The sequence below is a fragment of the Aspergillus tubingensis genome (assembly GCF_013340325.1).
Source record: "Aspergillus tubingensis WU-2223L DNA, scaffold_2, whole genome shotgun sequence".
In the NCBI taxonomy this organism is placed as follows: domain Eukaryota; kingdom Fungi; phylum Ascomycota; class Eurotiomycetes; order Eurotiales; family Aspergillaceae; genus Aspergillus; species Aspergillus tubingensis.
The window spans coordinates 1350062-1370719 of record NW_023336276.1 but is presented as its reverse complement, the minus strand read 5'-3'; the positions used below and the strand labels follow the sequence as shown (position 1 = coordinate 1370719).

Genomic DNA, 20658 nt, shown 5'->3' with positions numbered 1-20658 from the left:
CATTCGACCAAAAGAGGAACGATTGATGGCTATAAAAGGCCGCGAAGTATGACTCAATGCCTCCTCCGCGTGCGGGGAACTGGTTCCAGAACCGCTTATCATCCCCTCAATCCCCGCCAACAACAACATCATCATCATCATCATCATCATCATCATCATCATCATCATCATCATCATCACCAAATCACTTAAAACTTACATACACACAATCCAACCAATCCACAAGAACAATTCCAGCCACAGCATAATGACCGAAAAAGAAACCATCGTCGTAATAGGGTACGTCTTTTCTCAATCCCAACGTCACCAAAACCACCACTAACCACCCCACCCACTGCAACCAAACAGAGCCGGTATAATCGGCCTCTCCACAGCCCTCTACATCCAACAACACCTCTCCCCATCCCAACGCGTTATCCTCGCAGCCCGGGACTTCCCCCACAGCACATCCCTCAACTACGCCTCACCCTGGGCAGGCGCCCACTATCGTCCGGTCCCCGGCTCCAACGCCCAACACACCCGAGAGGAAACACAAGCCCGTCGCACCTACGCGCACTTCAAGACACTCGCGGCCCAGGAACCAGGTGCGGGCGTCCAGTCCATCACTGGAATCGAGCACCTCGAGAACCCGCCGGCGGAGTACCTCGACGAGAAGAACATCCAGGCAGCGTATGGGCATCTAGATGGATTTGAGTACTTACGGCCCGAGGAGGTGCCGGGGGATATGAAGTGGGGAGTGAGGTATAAGACATTCGTGGTGAATTCGCCGGTGTATTGTGCGTGGTTGTTGCGGGAGTTTGTCTTGAGGGGTGGGGAGGTGAAGGAGTATACGTTTGTGGATTTGAGGGAGGTGTTTTATCTTGCGGAGAGGGTGGGAGCGGTGGTCAATTGTTCTGGGTTGGGGTTTGGTGATGAGAGGAGTTATATTATTCGGGGTGAGTGATGATGATAGTGATAGTGAAAGTGAGGGTGATTGATGGTAAAGGCTGACTGACTGGCTATTCAGGGCAAACGTGTCTGGTAAGGAATCCTTGCTCGGCGACTATCACTCGACAGAATAGCGATGGCTCGTGGTCCTTCTGTATCCCGCGCCCGTTGGGTGGTGGGACGATTATCGGGGGCACGAAGCAGCCGCATAATTGGGATCCTAATCCGTCGATGGAAACACGGGCCCAGCTACTGGCGAATGCTGCTAAGTGGTTTCCCTTCAAGGAGGGAAGTAGAGGAGAGTTCGATGTTATTCGTGATATTGTTGGTCGTCGACCAGCACGAGAGGGGGGTATGAGGATTGAACTGGAGAAGATGAATCAAGGTCAGGAGGTGATCGTTCATGCGTATGGAGCGGGGGGTCGTGGCTTTGAGTTGTCCTGGGGTGTGGCGGAGGATGTTTACGATCTGATGCGACAAGAAGGACTGATGAAGGAAAAGGCCTCGCTATAAGGTCGTCCACTTGTGAGGCTCGCCTTGCTACATCAATCTCTCACCTATGGCGCTAGAGCACGTATGCTCCGCATACAAAGCTATGATTGGAATGCTGCATGGCAGCTGCAATTGCAGTAAAAGGAAGATGATACAACTTTTCGTCTATTGTTCGTAACATTACTTATCACGGGGTGTGGTCACCATGGACACTAAAGCATATCCAAGCATCGGAAGGGCTCTTTCACACAGGTCAAGTCTCCCGGTCGCCAGCGGGTCTCTTGAAGTGGTTTTAAGATTCTTTTAAGGCTCACATTGACGGAGTCTAGGGGCCTCAGGGCCAGCATTGTCAACAGGTAGAGATGTGTGCGTGACCATTAGGATTGTGCTGGGCTAAATCAGCAAGTTTTAGAGGACATCAACGGTACACATACCTGATGCCGGGTCGGACTATTTATGGCGAAGGAGCCAATGGGGCCCAATTGCTGGGTTGAGTGTTTCCGCAAATCTTGAGATGATCATCCGGTATAGTCATGTTCTGCAGCTGGTCCGGCGCTTCGATAATGATGGCCATGAGGCGGATCTCGACGTGCCACTCAATGTGGCAATGGAACATCCAGATGCGTAATTGACCGATAAACGTCAGTTCGGAGCCACTAACTTGCAGGGAGGGAATACTTATCAGGATTCATTGCACGGAATCGAATTACGAAATGTCCCATGGGCTCCACCATGAGCGTATCTCGGCGCATGGGAGAGGCAGAAATGTTGCGGTAGCCATCGAAGAAGCCACCGTACGGGTAAGTGCGCTGGAGCACCTGGAAATCATGACCGTGAAGATGCCACGGATGAAGATTGTCATGGTGGTTGTTGAGAACGATCTCCACCACATCACCATAATTGACGACAAAAGGGTTCACATCTCCATAGAGGTCTGGGTCCAAGCAGGCCTCGGGGTCAGAATAGATGGCAGTGTACAGCGTGGGCGAGTCGGGGGCGTTATATGTCATGTTGTTGATGCTGTAGGCGGGCTTTCCATCTACTGTGGTTGGGTAGACGTCGAAGATGAATTGGTGTTGTATGGGGTCGATCAGAGGAAGGTGGTCTATCGGTGTCAAGGTCACATCGTCGAGGAAGTCCAGACTTGCATTGTTGACATGAATGATGGGCGGAGGAGGCAAAGGAGCATCCTCGTTGTACATGAGCCATGCGGTGCCGTTGGGATTGTACCCTTGAGGTGGGCTCCTTCCCTCTTGAACGAACATCTCATCAATATCGAGACCGTCCCAGATCGCATAGTTTTTGCTAGTATCATTTTTGGTGGTGAGGAGGATGTCGACTCGTTGTCCAACGGCCACACGCAGATACTGGGGTGGAAGGAAATGCGGTTCCACTGCAATGCCATCCATACCAACAATGGTCATGTCGTGGTCGTCAATGACGAGCGCATGCCCGGGAAAGTTGCCCATGCAGACAACGTGGATCAAGTAGGTCGTACCGGGCTTAACGCTGATCTTCGTGTTATGCATGTCATTGAACAAAATCGCATCAGGTAGCGGCTCTAGACCTCCATAGGGGGCATGGTCTCCTGGAACTATGAACTGATCGAGCAAGACGGGTATCTGCACATGATACCAGTCGGATAAGGTGAGAGTCATTTCCTCGTCATAGTGATACGGGGCAGGAACATTGTCGTGCACGATGATGGGTCCGCGCAACCCATCAGGATACTGACCCGGCTCGTGCGAGTGGTACCAATATGTACCCGTTTGGTTCATCTAGATCCATGGGTCAGAAGGCACAGTTCAGGTACTGATCCAGCAAGCATGCTCAGCTTACCGGAACAACGTAGCGCATGCGCTGGTTGGGGTGGAGCTCGCATTGGGTGACTCCTGGGACACCGTCCATGTAGCCATTGTAGTTCTGATGCAGACCATGCCAATGGATTCCGGTGGACTCGTTACCCAGCCCGTTGTACACGTCGACGATGAGATTATCGCCAACATCGACATCAATTTGGGGACAAGGCCAATGTCCGTTAATGCCGATCACAGGCCTCGCATACCCATCAGGTGCTGCAGTCACCCAAGTTATATTCCAATCCAGATACACATTTTTGCTCAATGCCTGTTGGACGAACCCGTACAGGCCGAGCGTTGTGAGGGTTCGGATCATTGCCGCGGCTTCGAGTATAGCATTCACCGGACGCGGGCGCAGACTTTTGGAGCAATTCCTGAAGGGAGGTCGAAAATAAGTATGTACAGAAAGTTGCTCGGACTGCTATATTATGCACAAAAACTTAGTTCAGCCCGCGGAGCAATAAGGAAAGCAACCCTTGGCGATATGGATGCCTCGTCGGTGTCGCCGCCTCGGCATCAGATCCAAACAAACATTTCTCGCATGGCCGGACAGCAAGCCTACAAATGAGCCGATCCGATGCGAGTCGTGCTTTCAGTCGCCGCCCGGGAGAAATCATTCCAGCATAGACATAGAATGCGAGCATGTAACCTGTCCTTGCTTCAAGGGATGAGGAAGGAGAAGTAGGGAGTCGACTAGCTCCTCCTACATGCAGATACCTTCCCGGTTCAGAGATGCAGGATACCCCGGCAAGAAAATTCCTGAGGTATTGGCACGCTTGTCTGGCTGTGGATAGCTGAATATATTGACGCCTAATGGCGGTTACTTCAGCTATGAAGGGGGTCAAATCTCAAGGCACTGTGCGATAGATGTCCGCGCTATTGATGCAACGGGGCACTCCCTTCAACGTCGTTATCTGTAGGATAGCCCTTGGTGCCTTCCCTATAGCTTCCATACTTTATGTTCCCCTTCTCGTGCCAATAAAATTTTGAAGGTCTGCGGCCTGGGATACATGGCCTCTTTTGAAAAAGCATATCTGCTTTGTCGAGATCGACAATAACATGGCTCAGGGACCGAGACCTTGAACCAGCGAACAATCCTTCCCCATCCAGACCGCAGCAGCAGGCATTGGAATGCGCCTTCCGCCTTGGAATCGGGGGGATGCAAGGCATTTACTTGATGAGAAGACTACCGTGTTGGAACATGCCCTGTTCACCCAAAGGCAGTACATATTTGGGTCCACCAGGTGGCTACCACGATGTTCTCAACATCAGAGCACTTACATGAAGTATTTCTAACTCTAGTTAAGCTGCAATGAGTACAACATGTACGCCAACCAATCACATCCATCCTGGGCAATCGACCGCTTCGATCTACTTCAACCGTACAGTAACACATACTTCAAGAAGTTTAGGCGCCCGAATTAGCGGTCTCTTCCCTTCCAAGTACAAACTCTTGGTTGGTCTCGAACATGGATGCCTGGGAGTCGGAGCATGATCCGGTATAGCGGAAAGTCGTCAAAATGGCACAATGCAGGCAAGGGAGTTTCAGCTACGGCCACCTAAAGCAAACTCTCATCCCAACCTCTGTCAGCGGAACAGCGTGTCAAGCCTTACCGATTGTCCGAGACCCGAGACAGACAGTGACGCCCCTTGATCCCTCAACAGCTGTGGATTGGTCAGCCCCCCTGCGTTTGTAGCCCTAAGCACCCTCGATAGTTGGTTCTGATGTCACAAGATTTGAAGGAGAGTTCATGTGCACCCCAGTCGGCAAGTTTCGCCGTGAGGACCTTACATTGAATGAGCTACGTTTAAAAGGGTTCTTCAATGCTGTCTCCCTCCTGATCTGTACATCTTCACACCGTCTACTCAAGACTGGACGACACGAGCAAGCAAACACCATGGCTCCTTGGATCCTCGGCGAGAAGTTTAACACCGTTTATCCCCACAAGGGCTCTATCAAAGCTCTCTGGGAAACGAAGTGGAAGTTTGCAGTAAGTTTTTACTGGTGGTCGGCATCACCACCCCTTGCTCAGTGGTTGGCCAGCCGTCAGGCAGTCCTTATCTAACGTAGCATGCAGTGTGAAAAATCCGTCTACCCATTCCACGACGGTGCCATCGAAGACTTTCGACCTATTTTCCAGAAGCTTATTGATGTCGGTTATCATGATCTTGCCATGTGCCCCTTATTAGCGCAAGGGTAACATGCTCACTTTACGATAGGAAAACATCAACGATGCCTACACCGATGCCTACACACAGGCTTTCTTCCCGGTTGCTGAGGCCCTGGAGAATAAGGCCTCGGCTGCTTTGAACAACAACAATGTGGAGATGGCATCTGACCTGCTCCGGAGAGCCGCTGTGGTCTACCGTATCTCCCGCTTCCCTTATGTCGATCCGACTAGAGAGGATATCAAAAAAGAGGCCTTCAACCGACAGAAGAAGGTGTATCTAAAGGCAGCTTCCTTTTGGAAGCCCACCATCCAGGAGGTCATCATCCCGCACAAACATAAGTCGGCCACCGACGGTGCCTATGTTCCCCTCTTCGTTCGTGTCCCGGAACATGCGACGGCAGAGAACCCGGTCCCAGTTGTTGTGCTAATGACTGGTCTGGATGGATACCGCCCCGACAACAGTCAGCGCACCCATGAGATCATCAACCGGGGTTGGGCGACAGTTATCTGCGAGATTCCCGGTACCGCGGACTCGCCTGCCGACCCCAGCGACCCGGAGTCGGCGGACCGTCAATGGACTACCGTTCTCGACTACATGGCGACTCGTCCGGAGTTCGACATGTCCCGGGTTGCTGCCTGGGGTCTGAGTGCTGGTGGGTTCTACGCGATTCGCGCTGCACATACCCATCGTGATCGCTTCGTTGGAACCCTTGCCCACGGACCGGGGTGCCATTACTTCCTGGACCCCGAGTGGTTGAGCCGTGTCGATGACCACGAGTATCCATTCCTGTAAGTACTGCGACCTCATCTGCCATTTCCAGAGAGACTAATGGCACCTTCGATAGGCTCACTCCTGCCTGGGCCAAGAAGTACGGCTACTCCAACCCGGAGGATTTCAAGAAGAATGGCCAGAAGAAGTTTTCTCTTCTCGAGACTGGCATCTTGGATCAGCCTAGCTGCAGACTGTTGCTGCTCAACGTAAGGCCGATACACCCTCGAACTTCCATATTGGATACTGACCCATGCTATGCAGGGTGTGGATGATGGCGTCACCCCCATTGAAGACTGCTTGATGCTCTTCAACCACGGAAGTCCCAAAGAGGGCAGGTCAGTCAGCTCCTTCCATATCTGTAACAACCTAGTACCTAACCCTCCCCTTCCACAGGTTCTTCCACGGTCTGCCACACATGGGATACCCTCACAGTCTGGTCCCGTCGTACAAGTGGTTCGAGGATGTTCTGCGCTCACCTCAGGAGCCTCTCAAGAACTAGAAAGAAGGGTTATTTCCAACGCGTCGTACATATATAAATACTCGATATATATGTGAACGGCCAACTTCCAACTGAATGATCGACAATGAAAGTGATGACTGCAATGAGAGGAGAAAATGCGTATCTCTTAGTCTGCACAATCTTTACATGTCACTTTAGTAAAACCTGCTTCTGACTGCCAGTTTCTGCCTGTCTTTCGTGAACGCAATGTCCTGACCGGAATTTGTTAGGCATTGGCAATTTGACTTTCCGTATCCTTGCCACCAACATGAAGTTATAAAAGAAGGTTCTCAAGTCAGCTCAGGGCCGTAATTTAACTCTCTCTCAGAACTAAGTAAGTGTCATGGTCATCTGAGTGATAGTCAAGCTCTTTTTCCACTTCCCTCTCATGACCCGATCTGAGACACAATTTAATAGTCACGAATTTAAGTTATCTCCAGACTCTGCTTTGCTTGATACTACGTAGCTTAAGTTTCCAAGACAGTTTCACTTCCCCATCCCCCCTTGCAGATTTATCTGTCCCACTATGTCTTTAGAAGTAACCTACGCTCAGACATGGTTTCAAACTCAATGGCTTATCCCCCCGCTCGCTTGCACCCCCTCTCTACTCTGGCTCTTTCCATCGGTCTTGATAGTACGAAATATTAATATTGTACTTGATTCTTCGAGTTGAGAACACCAACTCAGATTCTGTTTGTCACGTGCATCTATTTGTGGAATTGCTCCCATTGTTTACGTTGTCATTATCTATCGTGATTACTTCCCCACAGATAGTTTGATAAAATGGCTTTGTGTTTTATTATCCCACCTCTGCTTCAACTACCCAGCCAGCCAGCTAAAGTAACAGCTAAGTATAATACCCCGTCTCAAACATCTCATGTTCCCAACTCGCCAGGATGAAAGATGAAGTGCCGAAGAGATTGTTGTATTCGATGGGTCGGGTAGTGTAGTACTTCAACAAAACCCCGTTAACATAATCTCTCCCAATGAAGGGGGGCAAAAAAAAAAAAAAAAAAACGAAAATAAGGACTGGAAGGAAAATACAATACGTACCTCAAAAGTAGGATCATACAACCCACAATCCGCGACAGTCCCATTATACCCCAACGTACCATCCGCCTCCTCTTTCACGAACTCACTCAGCAAATACTTATAGCACTTATCAGCCGCATCCGTATACCCTACCCCATTAGGCGTCTCGCCCTGTAAATACCCCAACCTGGCACCTTTGAGCAATCCATACACGAACTGAGCTGATCCACTTGATTCAATGTAATTGCCCTCTTCCCCACCGTGCAACATAACCTGCCACCAGCATCCGGTTTCTTCATCGGCATCGTTGATGATCGTGTTAGCGACATTCCAGTATTTGGTGTAGACGTCGTCGCGCTGCGTCTCGTTCAGAATGGCGCTGTTTTTCCCAGACCGTTCGAGCAGGTCTACTAGCGTCATGAACCAATCGCCTAGGGCGCGGTTCCAGACGTAGGGACTCGCGCCGGTGGTGGGGTCGGCCCAGGAGGCGGTCTTGCTGGAGTCGTAGCCGTGGAAAAGGAGGCCGCTGGAGTCGTCGTGGCAGTGGTCTTTGAATAGGTCGAGACTGAGGGTTAAGGAATCGGTTAGGGTGGTGTTGGTGGGGTCGAAGTAGGTTTTCCACATTGAGATGAAGGAGCTCAGTGGGAAGAGGCCTTCCAGGACGCCCCAGTTGGGGTAAGGGTTCCAGTACCAGAAGGCGCCTGGATGTGATCGATAGTGTTAGTATTGTTTTCGGCTGTCGGTATGGGGGTGTGTTGTTGATGTTGATGTGGGTGTGGGTGTTGTCTGACCTTCTGAGTCGCGGGCTCTTGCGTTAAAGGCATCGTGGAGGTTGTCGAGGGCTTGTTTGTAGGTGTCGTTTGGGGCGCGGTCGTATCTAGAAATGCAAGTGTTGGAATGGATTTTGGTTCTGCGGTCAGCTAGTAGATGTGTGGGTGATAACTTACTGGTGATACATAACATCTCCTGACGCAAATATCGTCAGCGGAGCATTCATAATAAACGAGACATCCTGCACGGCGGGGAGGAGGCTTTCGGCGCCATCTAGGGCATAACTGTGCCAATCCACCTGGCCGCAAGAATCGGCATCGTAGTACTCCTTCAGACGGGTAACGGTCGACTCGAATAGTGTGACCTGGGAGATATTTGGGTAGATATCATCTCCTGGTGTGAAGTCACCCAGAATGGCATCCCGGCGGGCAATGACGCTGTCTGTCATCCAGGCCGAGTATGGACGAGTGTCTGGATCACAGCTGATCCCCACCGCAGCGGCAGGCTGGGAATGCGACAGCAATCCCGTCAATAAGGCGGCGGTGAAGGAGAGAAAGGACTGGGTCATGGTGGCGCGGGGGTGGGAAACGAGGGTGCAGGGGGGATGTGGTACTGTTGAGCTGCCATCGTCTTAAGCTTATGTATTTAGTCTGTTGAGGGGACTGAGATGCGCCATGGAGGAGAGGGACAGGACACCGCAGACGAGGAGGGAATCGTAGGACCCGCGGAGGGAGAGGACGGGGCGGCGTTCCTCGATAGTTCAATCTGGATGAAAGGGATGGTGGAGATTGCACGGGGAGATCGGTGAGCGTCAGTTGGGGAGATCGTGCACAACATTCATGAGTGAGACAGACAGCTCCTAGGCTTCCATCAAGTGGAATGTGAGCTGAGGGTCTCCGGCAGCAAGGTACAAGCCAGACCGTCGATTCAGCGTCAATGTGTTACAAAATAGTTGGGATCACTTGGTGCACTTTTCATTTGCGCCTTCAGGGCAATGCTGGCTCATTTCAACCTAAAAAAACAAACGTTCTACGTACAGATCGGGCATAGCAAATCATATCATGAATCAGTTCATCCCCTGGATAACGAACCTCCAGACCCTGTCGATGTCTCTCAATCAATCAATCTGGTATCTTCTCTCCATTTGATTCCTCACTCCGCCCCAATCCATGCCTCTGTAGATTCAGTTCAGCTGGCACCGATCCAACGGTGGCTGAACCAGGAATCCAGGTGACACGACCAACCGTTCACGTTTAACCGCAAGAGCCATCCAACCCAAGTCGCGGACATCGATACCAGGCGATCTAGTTTGGTGTATTCTCGTCACAATTCAAAGAACCCAAAGAGAACCAGCACTGTATCTACCATCCATCAACCCATTTGGCATCCCAGGTCCGGACGACGGCTTTGGACACCGTTCCCAGTGTGGGGGAGGTCCGCAACCCCTTTCGCCCAAGTGCTTTTTGCGTCCTTGGGATGTATCGCACAGAACTCAGTCGGCTCCTTCCTGTGCAATCGTCTCGTCGTTGGAAACTGGCACCGGCGTGCCATGCAGCGCCGCCAGGCGTTCCTCTTCCTTCCTCTCCCGGATTTTCTCCGTCTCGCGTCGCAAAGCTTCCAGGTTCCACGCGCCATCATCTTCTTCCTCGTCACTGCTCTCGTCATCAGCACGCCAGTTGCCCTCCTCGAACAGTGTCCGTCCAGTGGTTTCCTTGGCCTTGCGGGCCTGCTCCTCAGCAGCCTTCTTGTCAAGACGCTCCTTCTTCCATTTGGCGAATGTCTCGGGCGTGACGGGCGTCAAGTTGCCGGTCAGCTTGTGTCGCTCACTTTCCAGCCAGTCTTCGAGGGTCAAGGTGTTGAGTGGCGACTTGTCCATGAGAGCCTTCTCAGCGGCCTTCTGTTCCTTCGTCTTCAGAACGAATCTGTAGTCCATCAGCAACCGTAGCAAACATAACAAAAAAGCCCAACGAGCAAAACATACCCAGGGGGCAAACTGTGCTTGTACATGCACTTGTCACCTCCATTAGGACAAGTCCAGAACCAACCGTACTTCTGGTTCTCGACAGCCTCAATGAAGTATTTGCAGACCTTGTCCGTAGTCGTACGCGGGTTACCGTGCTTGCTGAGAATGACCTTGCGCAGCTTCTCCTCATCCCAGTCATCGATGGTATCCTTCTTTTTAGCCTCTTCCTCGGTAGCCTTCACGTCTCGAGAATCGGTGTACAGATCCTTCTTAGCCGCCTTGCGCTCCACACTTGCGTCGTGACTGAACTTGCACTTTTTACCCTTCTCACAGTTACCCTGCTTGTAGAAAACGCAAAGCACAGTCTTCGGATCCACACCGAAAGGAACCTTCTGAACCTGCACAGGCTTGAACAGTTCCAAGGCTTCCTTCTTGGCCTGCTCGGAAGCCTTCTTCTCGGCCTCTCTGCGGGCCTTCTCGGCTTCCTTCTTCTTTGCCTCGGCGTTCTTGTTGGATGCCGCTTGAGCCTGTAGCTGAGCGATCTGTCTCTTGGCCGAACCACCCTTTTTCTGTACAGAGAAATACCGGTCAGTGGGCTTGTAATTTTCTCGAGGGTCGATGATGGATGGTGGAGGGAGTGGTGTGCGGGTTCTAGAAGGGCTCGTTACGTACGTTCTTCATGCCAAAGGTCTGTACAAAATCGCAGATTAGCATTTACTCTAAAATTAAATTGATAGATTAAGGAGCATGCGAACCTTATCCTCGACCGTGGCCTTCTTCTTCTTAGGCTGGTCCTGCTGCTTCTTGGGAGGCATCTTGGCGGATTTGTGTAGATTTGCACTCCTCTAATATGTAGAAAGAAATGTAGTAAAAAATAAGATAGCGATAAAATTCTATGCCGGATATATAACTTTTGCGCGCCGATACGATGAGGGAAAGCCTCCCAGAGAAACCCAAAGTTGAGGGAGGGGGAAAAGAAAGGGAAGAAGAAAAGATGCGCCGCAAAAGGGAAGAAAACCGCAACGAAAAATCACCAAAGGAGGGGTCGACCTGACGTCCCGACGGGGTAGGTCAAGTAATCTGACGACACCTCGGCTGTCTTTCTGATGGGGAAGGAGATGGGGGGATATTAAAGATTGTCTAGATGAGGAGGAAGAGAGGGAACGAGAGGAATCAAACCGTGAGGAGGTGCAAGGTTTCCTCCACACTTTTCACGGTGTGGGTTTGCCAGTGTGGCGGAACAACTTCACATAATCGGCCTCTCCGCCAATCGAGTTGGATTCTCCTCCTTCCTCTCTTCTCGCCCTCCCAACCAAACTCCTCACCAGACAGGTTCTTGTTCTTTGCGCTTTTTCTGTTCGCCAGAAGTGACCTTGATTGTCTGGTTCGACTGCCGCTAATCTCTAGGCTTTAAATCACGCGACAGATACGCACTGCACACTACTTCATTACACTTGGTGGTGGTGTTCTACGCTGTCCGGTCGCAAGTCTCGTTCAACGGTCCGACTCTCAGATCTTCTTCTCTACGCCTGGATCGCAGTCCAGGAATGGGCATTATGAGAGAAATATTCTTGCTAGTCATCTCGTCATTTCAATACCAATAAAAGGAAATAGTTCAAAATTCCTTTTCCGTTTCCCTTCGCCTCTCGAGGCAGGCCACAAACCTGTCCAAGTGCGCCAGGTAGCTCCAAACCATGAACCGTGGTCATCAGCGGTATAGTATAGGTAAAAGAAAAGCTCAAAAGTTACAGCATTCGTCGCTCGCCGTTATTTGCTTTTTTTTGATTACTTGCTTGCGTAGTAGTCGTTGCCTATCTCAGTAGAAGGGCATAGCATTTAAGAAACCTCCTGGATCTTAGAAGACTTGGCACCCTCGGCCTCGCCCTCCTCCAGCTCGGGCATCTCCTCTTCCTGCTAATAGTGTCAGTGACTGGACTTCTTCGTCAATTGGTGAAGATTGGTGGACAATATACCTCTTCTTCCTCTCCAGGAACACCGGCATCACCGCCGAGACCGGCACCAAGCTTGGAGAAGTCAATGTTGGAGAGACCACCCTCGCCTCCAAGACCTTCGAAGCCTCCGAAGTTGTTTGCGTAGTCGTCCTCGTTCACCTCGTCTTGCTCATCCTCGTCAACCCACTGTCTCTTAGTCAGCTCTCCCTGTTCCTAGATCCATGCAAACTAGAACCAGTATCATACCTTGTCGAAGTTGGTCTTCAAGAAGTGGATCTTCTGGGTAGTCTTCAGCAGACGCGGCCAGTATTCTTCCTTGAGCTCCTTCTTGCGCAGAACCAACTCGACCTCACGGTCACTGTGGTTGACCTTGCTGTTCTCGGGGTCGATCTCGGCGAACAGATCGAGAGAGACGTGGTATTTTACGCCCTTCTTGGAGTTGCCTGTGAAAGTAACATTGGTAGGCTTGATGTCGAGGGTTGCGTCAGAACGGGCAACATCAGCAGCCTTGATGCTAACATAGAGGTAGTTGCGCTCGGGGTCGCTATCCGAAGAGCGCTGAGCCCATGTGACTAGTAAACACCCTTGTTAGTACCTCATGCTCGCCGAGATGAATGTATGCATGTAAATATAGGCAGGGCCATAATATGAGAGACAACAAGGCCGTTGTATGGCATGATGCTTCCCAGTAGCCGGGAACCCCAGAAATGATGAAAATCCAGAGCGGGGAAGGAAATGAGGGACGGGAGGGGGAGTAAACTCACCTTCGGGGTGGACCTGAGGGAGTTCGGACATTATGATGGTCGATAGCGGATAGGATGGGTTTGTTTAGAAGGACAGAATGTAGCAATCTCGTCAGAAGCGAAAGAAGGGAGGTGATGGGGGAAGGGGATGATGTCGGGGGCTAGACGGATAGTGAAGTTGCAGCAGCAGGCGGTTGCTCTTAGCTGCTGATCGCCGGCGAGTCACTAGTAATGAATGCTAGAAAGTACTGGAACTCTCCCGCCGCCCGTTTGTTCTGTTTGCGGCCTCTGAGTGCCTGAGGCTCAACGCTGCCCAGCGACGTCACTGCCCCCGTCCATATCTGGCTGACTCAGCCGCCGAGTGGAACAGCCAGACATCCACTCCATCCATCCATCTTGGAGCCCAGGCACCGCAGCAGCCAGCAGCCATGCAATAGTCCACATCCGGGTTGGTGCGCCTCTACCACACGTTTCCCCGCCAGCTGGCTTCATCGGCTGTATTTCTCCATTGTCGGAAGATCAACTGCCACTTTCTTCACCGCATAAGTGTGTGGGAAGACCCTTGACCACCTCGATTTCACACCCCGCCGTATTGCAAGGTCACTTCAGATTTGACCGATTCAGCACCCTGACAAGATCCCACCCGACTGTTCCCGCTTCAAGCCAAAGTAGACATTTTTGCAGCTATAGATATCGATCTGTGAACCCGTATCATCCTCGCGCCAGTCAGCATGGAGACCCTCAAAGCAGTCTTTTTCGGGCCGGATCCTCAAACACAGGCAAGTGCCTATCCTAATGAGCGACATGGCGCGCTGCTGACTGTGATTGCTGTCTCTAGATGAGGAAATGTAATCAGCTTATCCGCGCCAATACCCGACAGTTGGATCGTGACATCGCACAACTGAAGACTCTGGAAAGCAAGACACGACAGTACATCATGAATTCATCGAAGCGGGCCCAGCGCAATCCCTCCCAGGCCAAGCAGGCCAACACGGAGGCTAAGACATTTGCGCGAGAGCTCGTTCGCATTCGCAAGCAGTCCACCCGTTTACACACCAGTCGCGCCCAACTGCAGAGCGTTCAGATGCAGGTCAACGAGGCCTTTTCAGTTCGGAAGATTCAAGGCAGCTTGAAGAAGTCGACGGGCATCATGAAGGATGTCAATACATTGGTCCGGATGCCCGAGCTGAATGCCACGATGCGTCAGCTGTCGACGGAACTGGTGCGGGCCGGAATCATCGAGGAGATGGTCGATGACGCCATCCCGAACAACGAATTGCTGGAGGAAGAGGAAGATGAAGCAGAGGAGGAGGTCGACAAGGTCCTGCAGGAGATCCTGCACGGCAAGCTGTCTCAGGTCGAAGGAGTTCAGCCCGAGAAGCCATTGGAAGAGGCTCCAGAACCGGAGGACGAGTTCGCGGATCAAGAAGCGACACTCGAGCAGATGCGGGGACGCCTCGAAGCCTTGAAGAGCTGAGGAACATTGAAGACGATTGCTTGCATCTGCGTCTTGGCTTAAGTGACAAGAACAGTGGATTACATGATGCCACTGAATACGGGTTTCTTTCCTTTCATGTTGTGAACGGCGTTTGGGTAGGATGGCGGGCGTCTTTGGGATGATCGTAAGTACCGGTTGAGCTTATTTCGTCCTAATGTTGACTACGGGACTGGCCCTTTATTGGGAGCTTTGAGCGGATTGAGCTGTTTCTGTTGATATGAAGAATTTTCCCCGAGAATATCCCTGCTCGTAAATATACATCATCATCTTTTCTTCCATGCAACTTCGGGTTCGACTGGGCTTTGATTGCTCTAATTGAGTTTTTGGGCAGCAGGGGCTCTTGGCGGCAGCGGAAGGTTACAGATAAGCGCGAGCTTATGAGTCTGGACTCATATCTTTATTAGAATGAATATACGAGATTAGATTGCATAGTTGGATAGCGTTGTCACATTAGCTTGCAGTAAGTTGTAGATGAAGCCATGATCTGCTTGGGCACAGGCAAAAGGGAGGCAGTGTTGTTTGCAGTGTTGGCCCAATGGGCCCAATGGGGATTAGCGCGGTGGGCAGGTGGCTCAGCCTTTTGGGAAGAAGATCCGGCTGACGAACTGAAAGGGAACTGAACCTCCCGCCTTTCCCTTTTGCTTATCTTCTCCATCCCTCCTCCGTTTCCCTTCCCTTTCATCCTCCATCCATCCATCCTCTCCATTCCCGACATCTCCATCAACCCACCTTGCAGCTTTTATCTCCACGCGCTGCAATTCACCAGCAAACGCGACATTCTCGCTTCCTGCCCGTCGTCCAGTTTAATCTGCCAGCTTCTGGACACCGTTGCCTCCAGAAACAAGCCCGTCCCAGCGTCGCGATTCTCCGTGGCGCAACACCTGTAACACTCAACACTCGTGAAATCTCATCACCTACCGACACCCAACTCTACAAAGTTTCATACTCCGCTTCTCATCATGTCTGCCAAGTTGGACAAGTCTCTCGACGAGATCCTCGTCAGCCGTCGCCAGGGCGCTCGCCGTCGCGCTCGTCGCTCGGCTCCCAAGGCTGCCAACACTTCTGTCCCGGTCGGAGGTGTGAAGAAGACCACCAAGGCTGCCAAGGCGCCTGGAAAGGCTGTCCAGAACGGACACCCGGTCTCTACGGAAAGCAAAATCATGGTCAGCGGCTTGGTGAGTATCCATCCTGCTCTAGATAGATGACCATCTACTAACGTTTCTAGCCTTCCGATGTGAACGAGGCCAATATCAAGGTATGTTGATCGAAAGGCCTTGGCCTTGGGTTTCTATCGCCATGTTTTCTTCTCGAAACCTTCGAGGCGCAACGGCTTTCGCGCGCGTTTCGATCCTTGCCACGTTATCTATATATATCCTTATATCACCGTCATGGATTCTTGGTCTTCAGCATAGGCAGCAAACTCAGAAAACTTCGCATGCGGTAATTGCACGCTGGCACCCTGCGAGTCCGCCGAAGTTGGAGTTCTGCCGTAGTCTTGCGAAAGGCGTGTTAGCTCGGGCGGATCTTCCAGCCATCCGCCTTTGAAGCCACGCAGCAGACTGTGCCACTGATGGTTGTTGAAACACACCATCTTTTGAAACCAATCCGATTGGCTACACCCGTACAAGTTCCACATTTCGAGGTGTCGGGCATCAGCGAGCGCATCAGCCTACCAGCAGTGACCGACTAGTTCGGCAAGTGATCAACTGTCAAGCATCATGCTACCGGCGGTCGGTATGGGAAATGTTTCGAAGCCGGGCAGGAAAGACGCATCTTCCCATATCACCTCCGTGAGACAAATTATGTCTTGTTCTCCCTATCATGGGCTGCTAGAGAGATTCTGGGGGAACAGAACCATGGATTTGCCGCACACGTAGCCTTCGTGTTGTCTGTCCCCGGGCAAAGGTTGTTGGCTACACAGTCCGTAGCTTCTAAAGGCCAGCCCTTTGTCTGGTTGCGAAAAGTTCGATGACGACTGCTAAGTGGGTTGGTTTGGAAGCGGGACACACGATACAGTGAAGGCTTTCGAGGGAGTTCATCGTCGTGGTTCTTGAGATAAATGCTAGCAGCTCTGTGCTCCGGATATGACAGTGTCTCGGTGTTCTGGAATGAACGGCCATCCGCTGATTACTACTAACCGCCGCTGTGTGCTCGCTGGTGCTCATTGGTATCGCGTTTGAAGCCGGTGTCACGCGTTCTTCGATGTTTTGGCTCTTCGGGATTCCTTGCGCCTTCTACAATCTGTTGGCTCGACATACTAATTTGGTCTCCTGGTATAGGAATATTTCACAAAGTCCGCAGGTCCTGTCAAGCGAGTTATGCTCACTTACAACCAAAACGGCACGAGCCGTGGTATTGCCTCGATCGTGTTCAGCAAGCCCGACACAGCTGCCAAGGCTGCTAAGGACTTGAATGGACTCCTCGTTGATGGCAGACCCATGAAGGTAGGCTTTTCCTTCACGATCGCTTTTTTTACGTATGGACACTAACGAGTACTAGATCGAGGTTGTCGTCGACGCCTCCCACGCTCCTGAGGTCCCCGCCCCCAAGCCTCTGGGCGAGCGCGTTGCGTAAGTGTTTTCTATAGTTATCTGCTACTGGGGGATCATGACTAACCGCGATGAAGGCAAACCAAACCCCAACCGAAGCCCGCTACCGCTACCAAGGCTGCTGCTGGTGCCAAGGGCCGCAAGGGCCGTGCTCGTCGCCCTAACGGCCGTGGCAACCGCCCTAAGCCCAAGACTGTGGAGGAGCTTGATGCTGAGATGGTTGACTACTTCTCTACCACCAACGAGAATGCTGGCCCTGCGGAGGGCAACGCCCAAGCAAACGGTGCTGCTCCCCAGCAGCCTGCCGCTAACGGCGGCGAAGACCTCGGAATGGCGGAGATCTCCGTAAGTTTTGTCAACCAGTTATTGTATGAACCAGAGCTAATAAACTATCTAGTAAATGTCCCATCTAACATCTGACTCTACATGACGGCGTGAGTCAATTGTATCGACTGCGAAGGGCCAGGCTTTGACTGGCCACTCGGCCAATCTTTACGCACTCTGGGTCTGCCGGTTGGATTCGAGTTTCAAGCTTTCGTTATTTCATCATTGCTCTTCGGATATGTCTTTCTAGTTCGCTCTGTTCTTTTTTCTTTTTTTCATAATGTCGTCAGTGCTACTCGGATATCGTCGGTGGGATGGGGAAAGCCATGTACTTAATATACTTGCTCAATTGAAAAACAGCAAGCACATGTTTCATTGTAGTAGGCAATTGCTGTAGACCGTCTTAGTCATAGTTGTGGTATTATTGTGTATGTTGTGTATGAATGTGACATTAGTTTACAACATATAAAAATGAAAGCAACAATGTGTCAGTAATCTCTAATTGCGGTGGATGTATTCGTTAGAAGGAAATGTGTATTATTACTAAACTGTCCAGCTCTACTATCACCTGATATTCCTACGTAAGTAATAATAAGGGAAACATGGAGAATTGACCATACCACTCTATAGTGATCACAACAGTTAATGGTTCGATATTTTAGATACATACAAAACCCACCCACCCACCAACAACAACAGACACAATCATAATAACAAAACAACCATAACCCCTATCAACTCCAGGTCCCATTTGCAGGCCCGAAATACCCAACCTCCGGCATAGACTTATACGCAACGCCCTCCCCATCCGCAGTATTAACATAAACAGTATTCCCCCACCAATCGGGAAACACCGCGCCGGGATACGAAATACAAAAGAAGATGACGATGCCACTAAGAGCAAGACCGGTATCGAGCGCAGCAGCCAAAATATAGTTGTATTTCTTCCACCAGGCGAAGAAGCGCTTCTTGATGAAGTGGTTGAAAGCGAAGTTCACAAGGGCCCAGCTAGAGTAATTGATACCCGTGGCGGGAGGGACGTTGTAAGTTCCGACGAAGATGAGGGGCCAGTTGATGTATTTCCAGAACTGTTTGCGGGTGTATTTGTAGAGGAAGTAGGTGATAAGGGGCGCGATGGCGCCGATCCAGAAGAAGTGGAGGAGGGAGGAGTAGATGCGGCCGACGGAGTAGAGACGACGGGGGCCGACGAGGCCCCAGATGACGGAGGAGGAGTAGACGGTTCGGCCGTTGGGACAGGTGAACCCGTCGGATTGGTCGGAGGAGCAGATGTCTTGGATGTGGCCGAGCATCCAGATGGTGACGCCGGCTTGGGTGAGGGCGCCGAGGATGGTGGCGAGGCCTTGGGCCATGAAGAGGGTGCGAGGGGGGATTTTGAGGTAGTGGCCGAGTTTCATGTCCATGGCGAAGTAGACACCTTGGCCGACGACGTCGGTGCTGAGGATTTTGAAAATCATGTTGGCGAGGGGTTTGCCTTCGAACATGTAGCCGCCGATGAATTCGGCGAGGACGTTGAGTTGGTTGGCGTCGACGTTGGTGATGCCTTGGATGATGCCGCAGGGGATCATGTAGATGGCGGGGATGATGAGGCCGAGGAAGACGCCGTAGACGGGGAGTTTAGTGTGGTAGACTTCGACCATGACGATGGCGATGGCGGTGATGATGGCGATGATGGCGGCGTACCAGTACCAGGGGGTCTTTTTGTAGGATCTCATTAGACGGGCGTGGATGTCGAGTTTGTTTTTGCCTTTCAGGGCGGCCCAGACTTCTTTGCCGTGCCAGACGCCGATGTGGGTGAGGACGGCGGTGATGGAGGCGAAGGATAGGCCGTAGACGAATGCGTATGTTGCGGGTAGGTATGGGGGTGAGTATTGTCGGTAGGCGTCGACGTCTAGGGTGTTGTCGGCGCTGATGACACGAGCTGTGTCGTAGACTGTTCCGGTGCGGTCGTAGACGTCGGCGGTCATCAGAGGGAGATAGGCTGTGAACCATGTGTTGGAATAATAGATTCCTGGAACGACGATCCAGAAGAACAGGGCAAAGCCGGCGAACACGTTGATGGCCGCCCAGGATGGTGACAGCAGGGGGTTCGTGTTGTAGGCGACCTGGCTCCAATCGAATGTGATAGGACTTAGTCCGAGGCCAGTCTGCATTCCGAATAACTGGTTTACGACCACATTGCGAGGAGCGATCCAGCAGATCCATGTGAAGTAGGAAAGGGCAGTGAACATCAGCCCTGGGAAGAAATACCATACGAAACCACCTGCGGTGACGTAGAGGAAGAACCGCAGACGGGAAATCTTCCAGCCATTGGCGACAGTGTTTGCTCGCGAATGGAGCGTCTCCAGCATGGCACAGTTCGAAAGGACCTGGGGCCAGATGATCCTTGCTGGCTCAACTAGCCATGGTGCAGCCAGACCGGCCACTCCGAATCCCAGCAGCTGTGCGCAGAGGACCACGAGGACAGAGAAGCCAGCTGAGAGACCGAAATTGTAGAACCTGGCGCTCGATGCCTGGATGATATTGGTGGAATCTGCGCTTCCATAGCCGAAAGATACGTTGCTCATGATGACGATGAGAGCATGTTCTTTGATGTTGAAATGGCGATCTGGGTTCAGGGTGAACGATCCTAGACGTCCGAGGCTTATAGTCCACAAAGGCAAGACTTTGGCCAGGAAGACGCCGCACGGATAGGCAAGTAGCTCTGCTACCAACGACACGATATGAACCGACGGGTACCGAAGGGAGAAGAACTGATTGATCCCCGATCCAACGATGGTGAATATAAACCCAAGCACCCACATGCGGAATGTGTTAACGGGCAGGCCTGGGTCGTCCGTCTCAGGGACGACGGCGCGTACTAGGCGTGTCACCCATTAGATGGGTCAGTGTGTATGTGAAAGGCCGCATACCTTCAGGGAATGGCGAATGCTCTGATTCATAGTCAAAATCATTTGGCTCCTTCTCTTGTTCAGAAAGGTCAAATTCCGGTTGTATTTCTTCGAAGCCGCCTTGTTGCACCTCGACGTCCGTGCTGACTTGCGGGGATTTGAACGATTTCTCATTCAGCTCTTTGGAAGCCATCTCC

At 51.7% G+C, this 20658-nt stretch overlaps 9 protein-coding genes across 9 annotated transcripts; 4 read left to right on the top strand and 5 right to left on the bottom strand.

The window, feature by feature from the left end:
* Positions 1-247: 247 nt before the first annotated feature.
* Positions 248-1440, top strand: AtWU_01044 (FAD-dependent oxidoreductase; the record flags this gene model as incomplete). Its single annotated transcript, XM_035496159.1, has 3 exons — positions 248-279; positions 349-935; positions 1007-1440. The coding sequence occupies 3 exons, from the start codon at positions 248-250 to the stop codon at positions 1438-1440; spliced, it is 1053 nt and encodes a 350-aa protein (XP_035352052.1).
* A 635-nt stretch (positions 1441-2075) lies between these two features.
* Positions 2076-3594, bottom strand: abr1 (multicopper oxidase abr1; the record flags this gene model as incomplete). Its single annotated transcript, XM_035496158.1, has 2 exons — positions 2076-3197; positions 3259-3594. 2 exons carry the CDS (start codon positions 3592-3594, stop codon positions 2076-2078), a joined length of 1458 nt encoding a protein of 485 aa, XP_035352051.1.
* Positions 3595-5029: 1435 nt separating this feature from the next.
* On the top strand, positions 5030-6720 carry ayg1 (heptaketide hydrolyase ayg1; the record flags this gene model as incomplete). Its single annotated transcript, XM_035496157.1, has 6 exons — positions 5030-5269; positions 5357-5431; positions 5499-6238; positions 6295-6427; positions 6483-6556; positions 6615-6720. The coding sequence occupies 6 exons, from the start codon at positions 5030-5032 to the stop codon at positions 6718-6720; spliced, it is 1368 nt and encodes a 455-aa protein (XP_035352050.1).
* Positions 6721-7567: 847 nt separating this feature from the next.
* Positions 7568-9091, bottom strand: AtWU_01041 (cell wall glycosyl hydrolase YteR; the record flags this gene model as incomplete). The annotated part of the gene is made up of 4 exons (XM_035496156.1): positions 7568-7672; positions 7774-8453; positions 8544-8629; positions 8700-9091. 4 exons carry the CDS (start codon positions 9089-9091, stop codon positions 7568-7570), a joined length of 1263 nt encoding a protein of 420 aa, XP_035352049.1.
* A 924-nt stretch (positions 9092-10015) lies between these two features.
* On the bottom strand, positions 10016-11301 carry AtWU_01040 (translation machinery-associated protein TMA46; the record flags this gene model as incomplete). The annotated part of the gene is made up of 4 exons (XM_035496155.1): positions 10016-10445; positions 10505-11055; positions 11159-11176; positions 11242-11301. 4 exons carry the CDS (start codon positions 11299-11301, stop codon positions 10016-10018), a joined length of 1059 nt encoding a protein of 352 aa, XP_035352048.1.
* A 1021-nt stretch (positions 11302-12322) lies between these two features.
* On the bottom strand, positions 12323-13233 carry wos2 (Hsp90 cochaperone SBA1; the record flags this gene model as incomplete). The annotated part of the gene is made up of 4 exons (XM_035496154.1): positions 12323-12397; positions 12460-12624; positions 12685-13010; positions 13203-13233. The coding sequence occupies 4 exons, from the start codon at positions 13231-13233 to the stop codon at positions 12323-12325; spliced, it is 597 nt and encodes a 198-aa protein (XP_035352047.1).
* A 679-nt stretch (positions 13234-13912) lies between these two features.
* AtWU_01038 (ESCRT-III subunit protein VPS24) lies at positions 13913-14658 on the top strand (the record flags this gene model as incomplete). The annotated part of the gene is made up of 2 exons (XM_035496153.1): positions 13913-13960; positions 14020-14658. 2 exons carry the CDS (start codon positions 13913-13915, stop codon positions 14656-14658), a joined length of 687 nt encoding a protein of 228 aa, XP_035352046.1.
* A 980-nt stretch (positions 14659-15638) lies between these two features.
* Positions 15639-17628, top strand: AtWU_01037 (putative RNA annealing protein Yra1; the record flags this gene model as incomplete). Its single annotated transcript, XM_035496152.1, has 6 exons — positions 15639-15854; positions 15905-15934; positions 16959-17123; positions 17179-17249; positions 17306-17573; positions 17626-17628. 6 exons carry the CDS (start codon positions 15639-15641, stop codon positions 17626-17628), a joined length of 753 nt encoding a protein of 250 aa, XP_035352045.1.
* A 658-nt stretch (positions 17629-18286) lies between these two features.
* On the bottom strand, positions 18287-20654 carry optD (small oligopeptide transporter, OPT family; the record flags this gene model as incomplete). Its single annotated transcript, XM_035496151.1, has 2 exons — positions 18287-20430; positions 20483-20654. 2 exons carry the CDS (start codon positions 20652-20654, stop codon positions 18287-18289), a joined length of 2316 nt encoding a protein of 771 aa, XP_035352044.1.
* Positions 20655-20658: the final 4 nt, after the last annotated feature.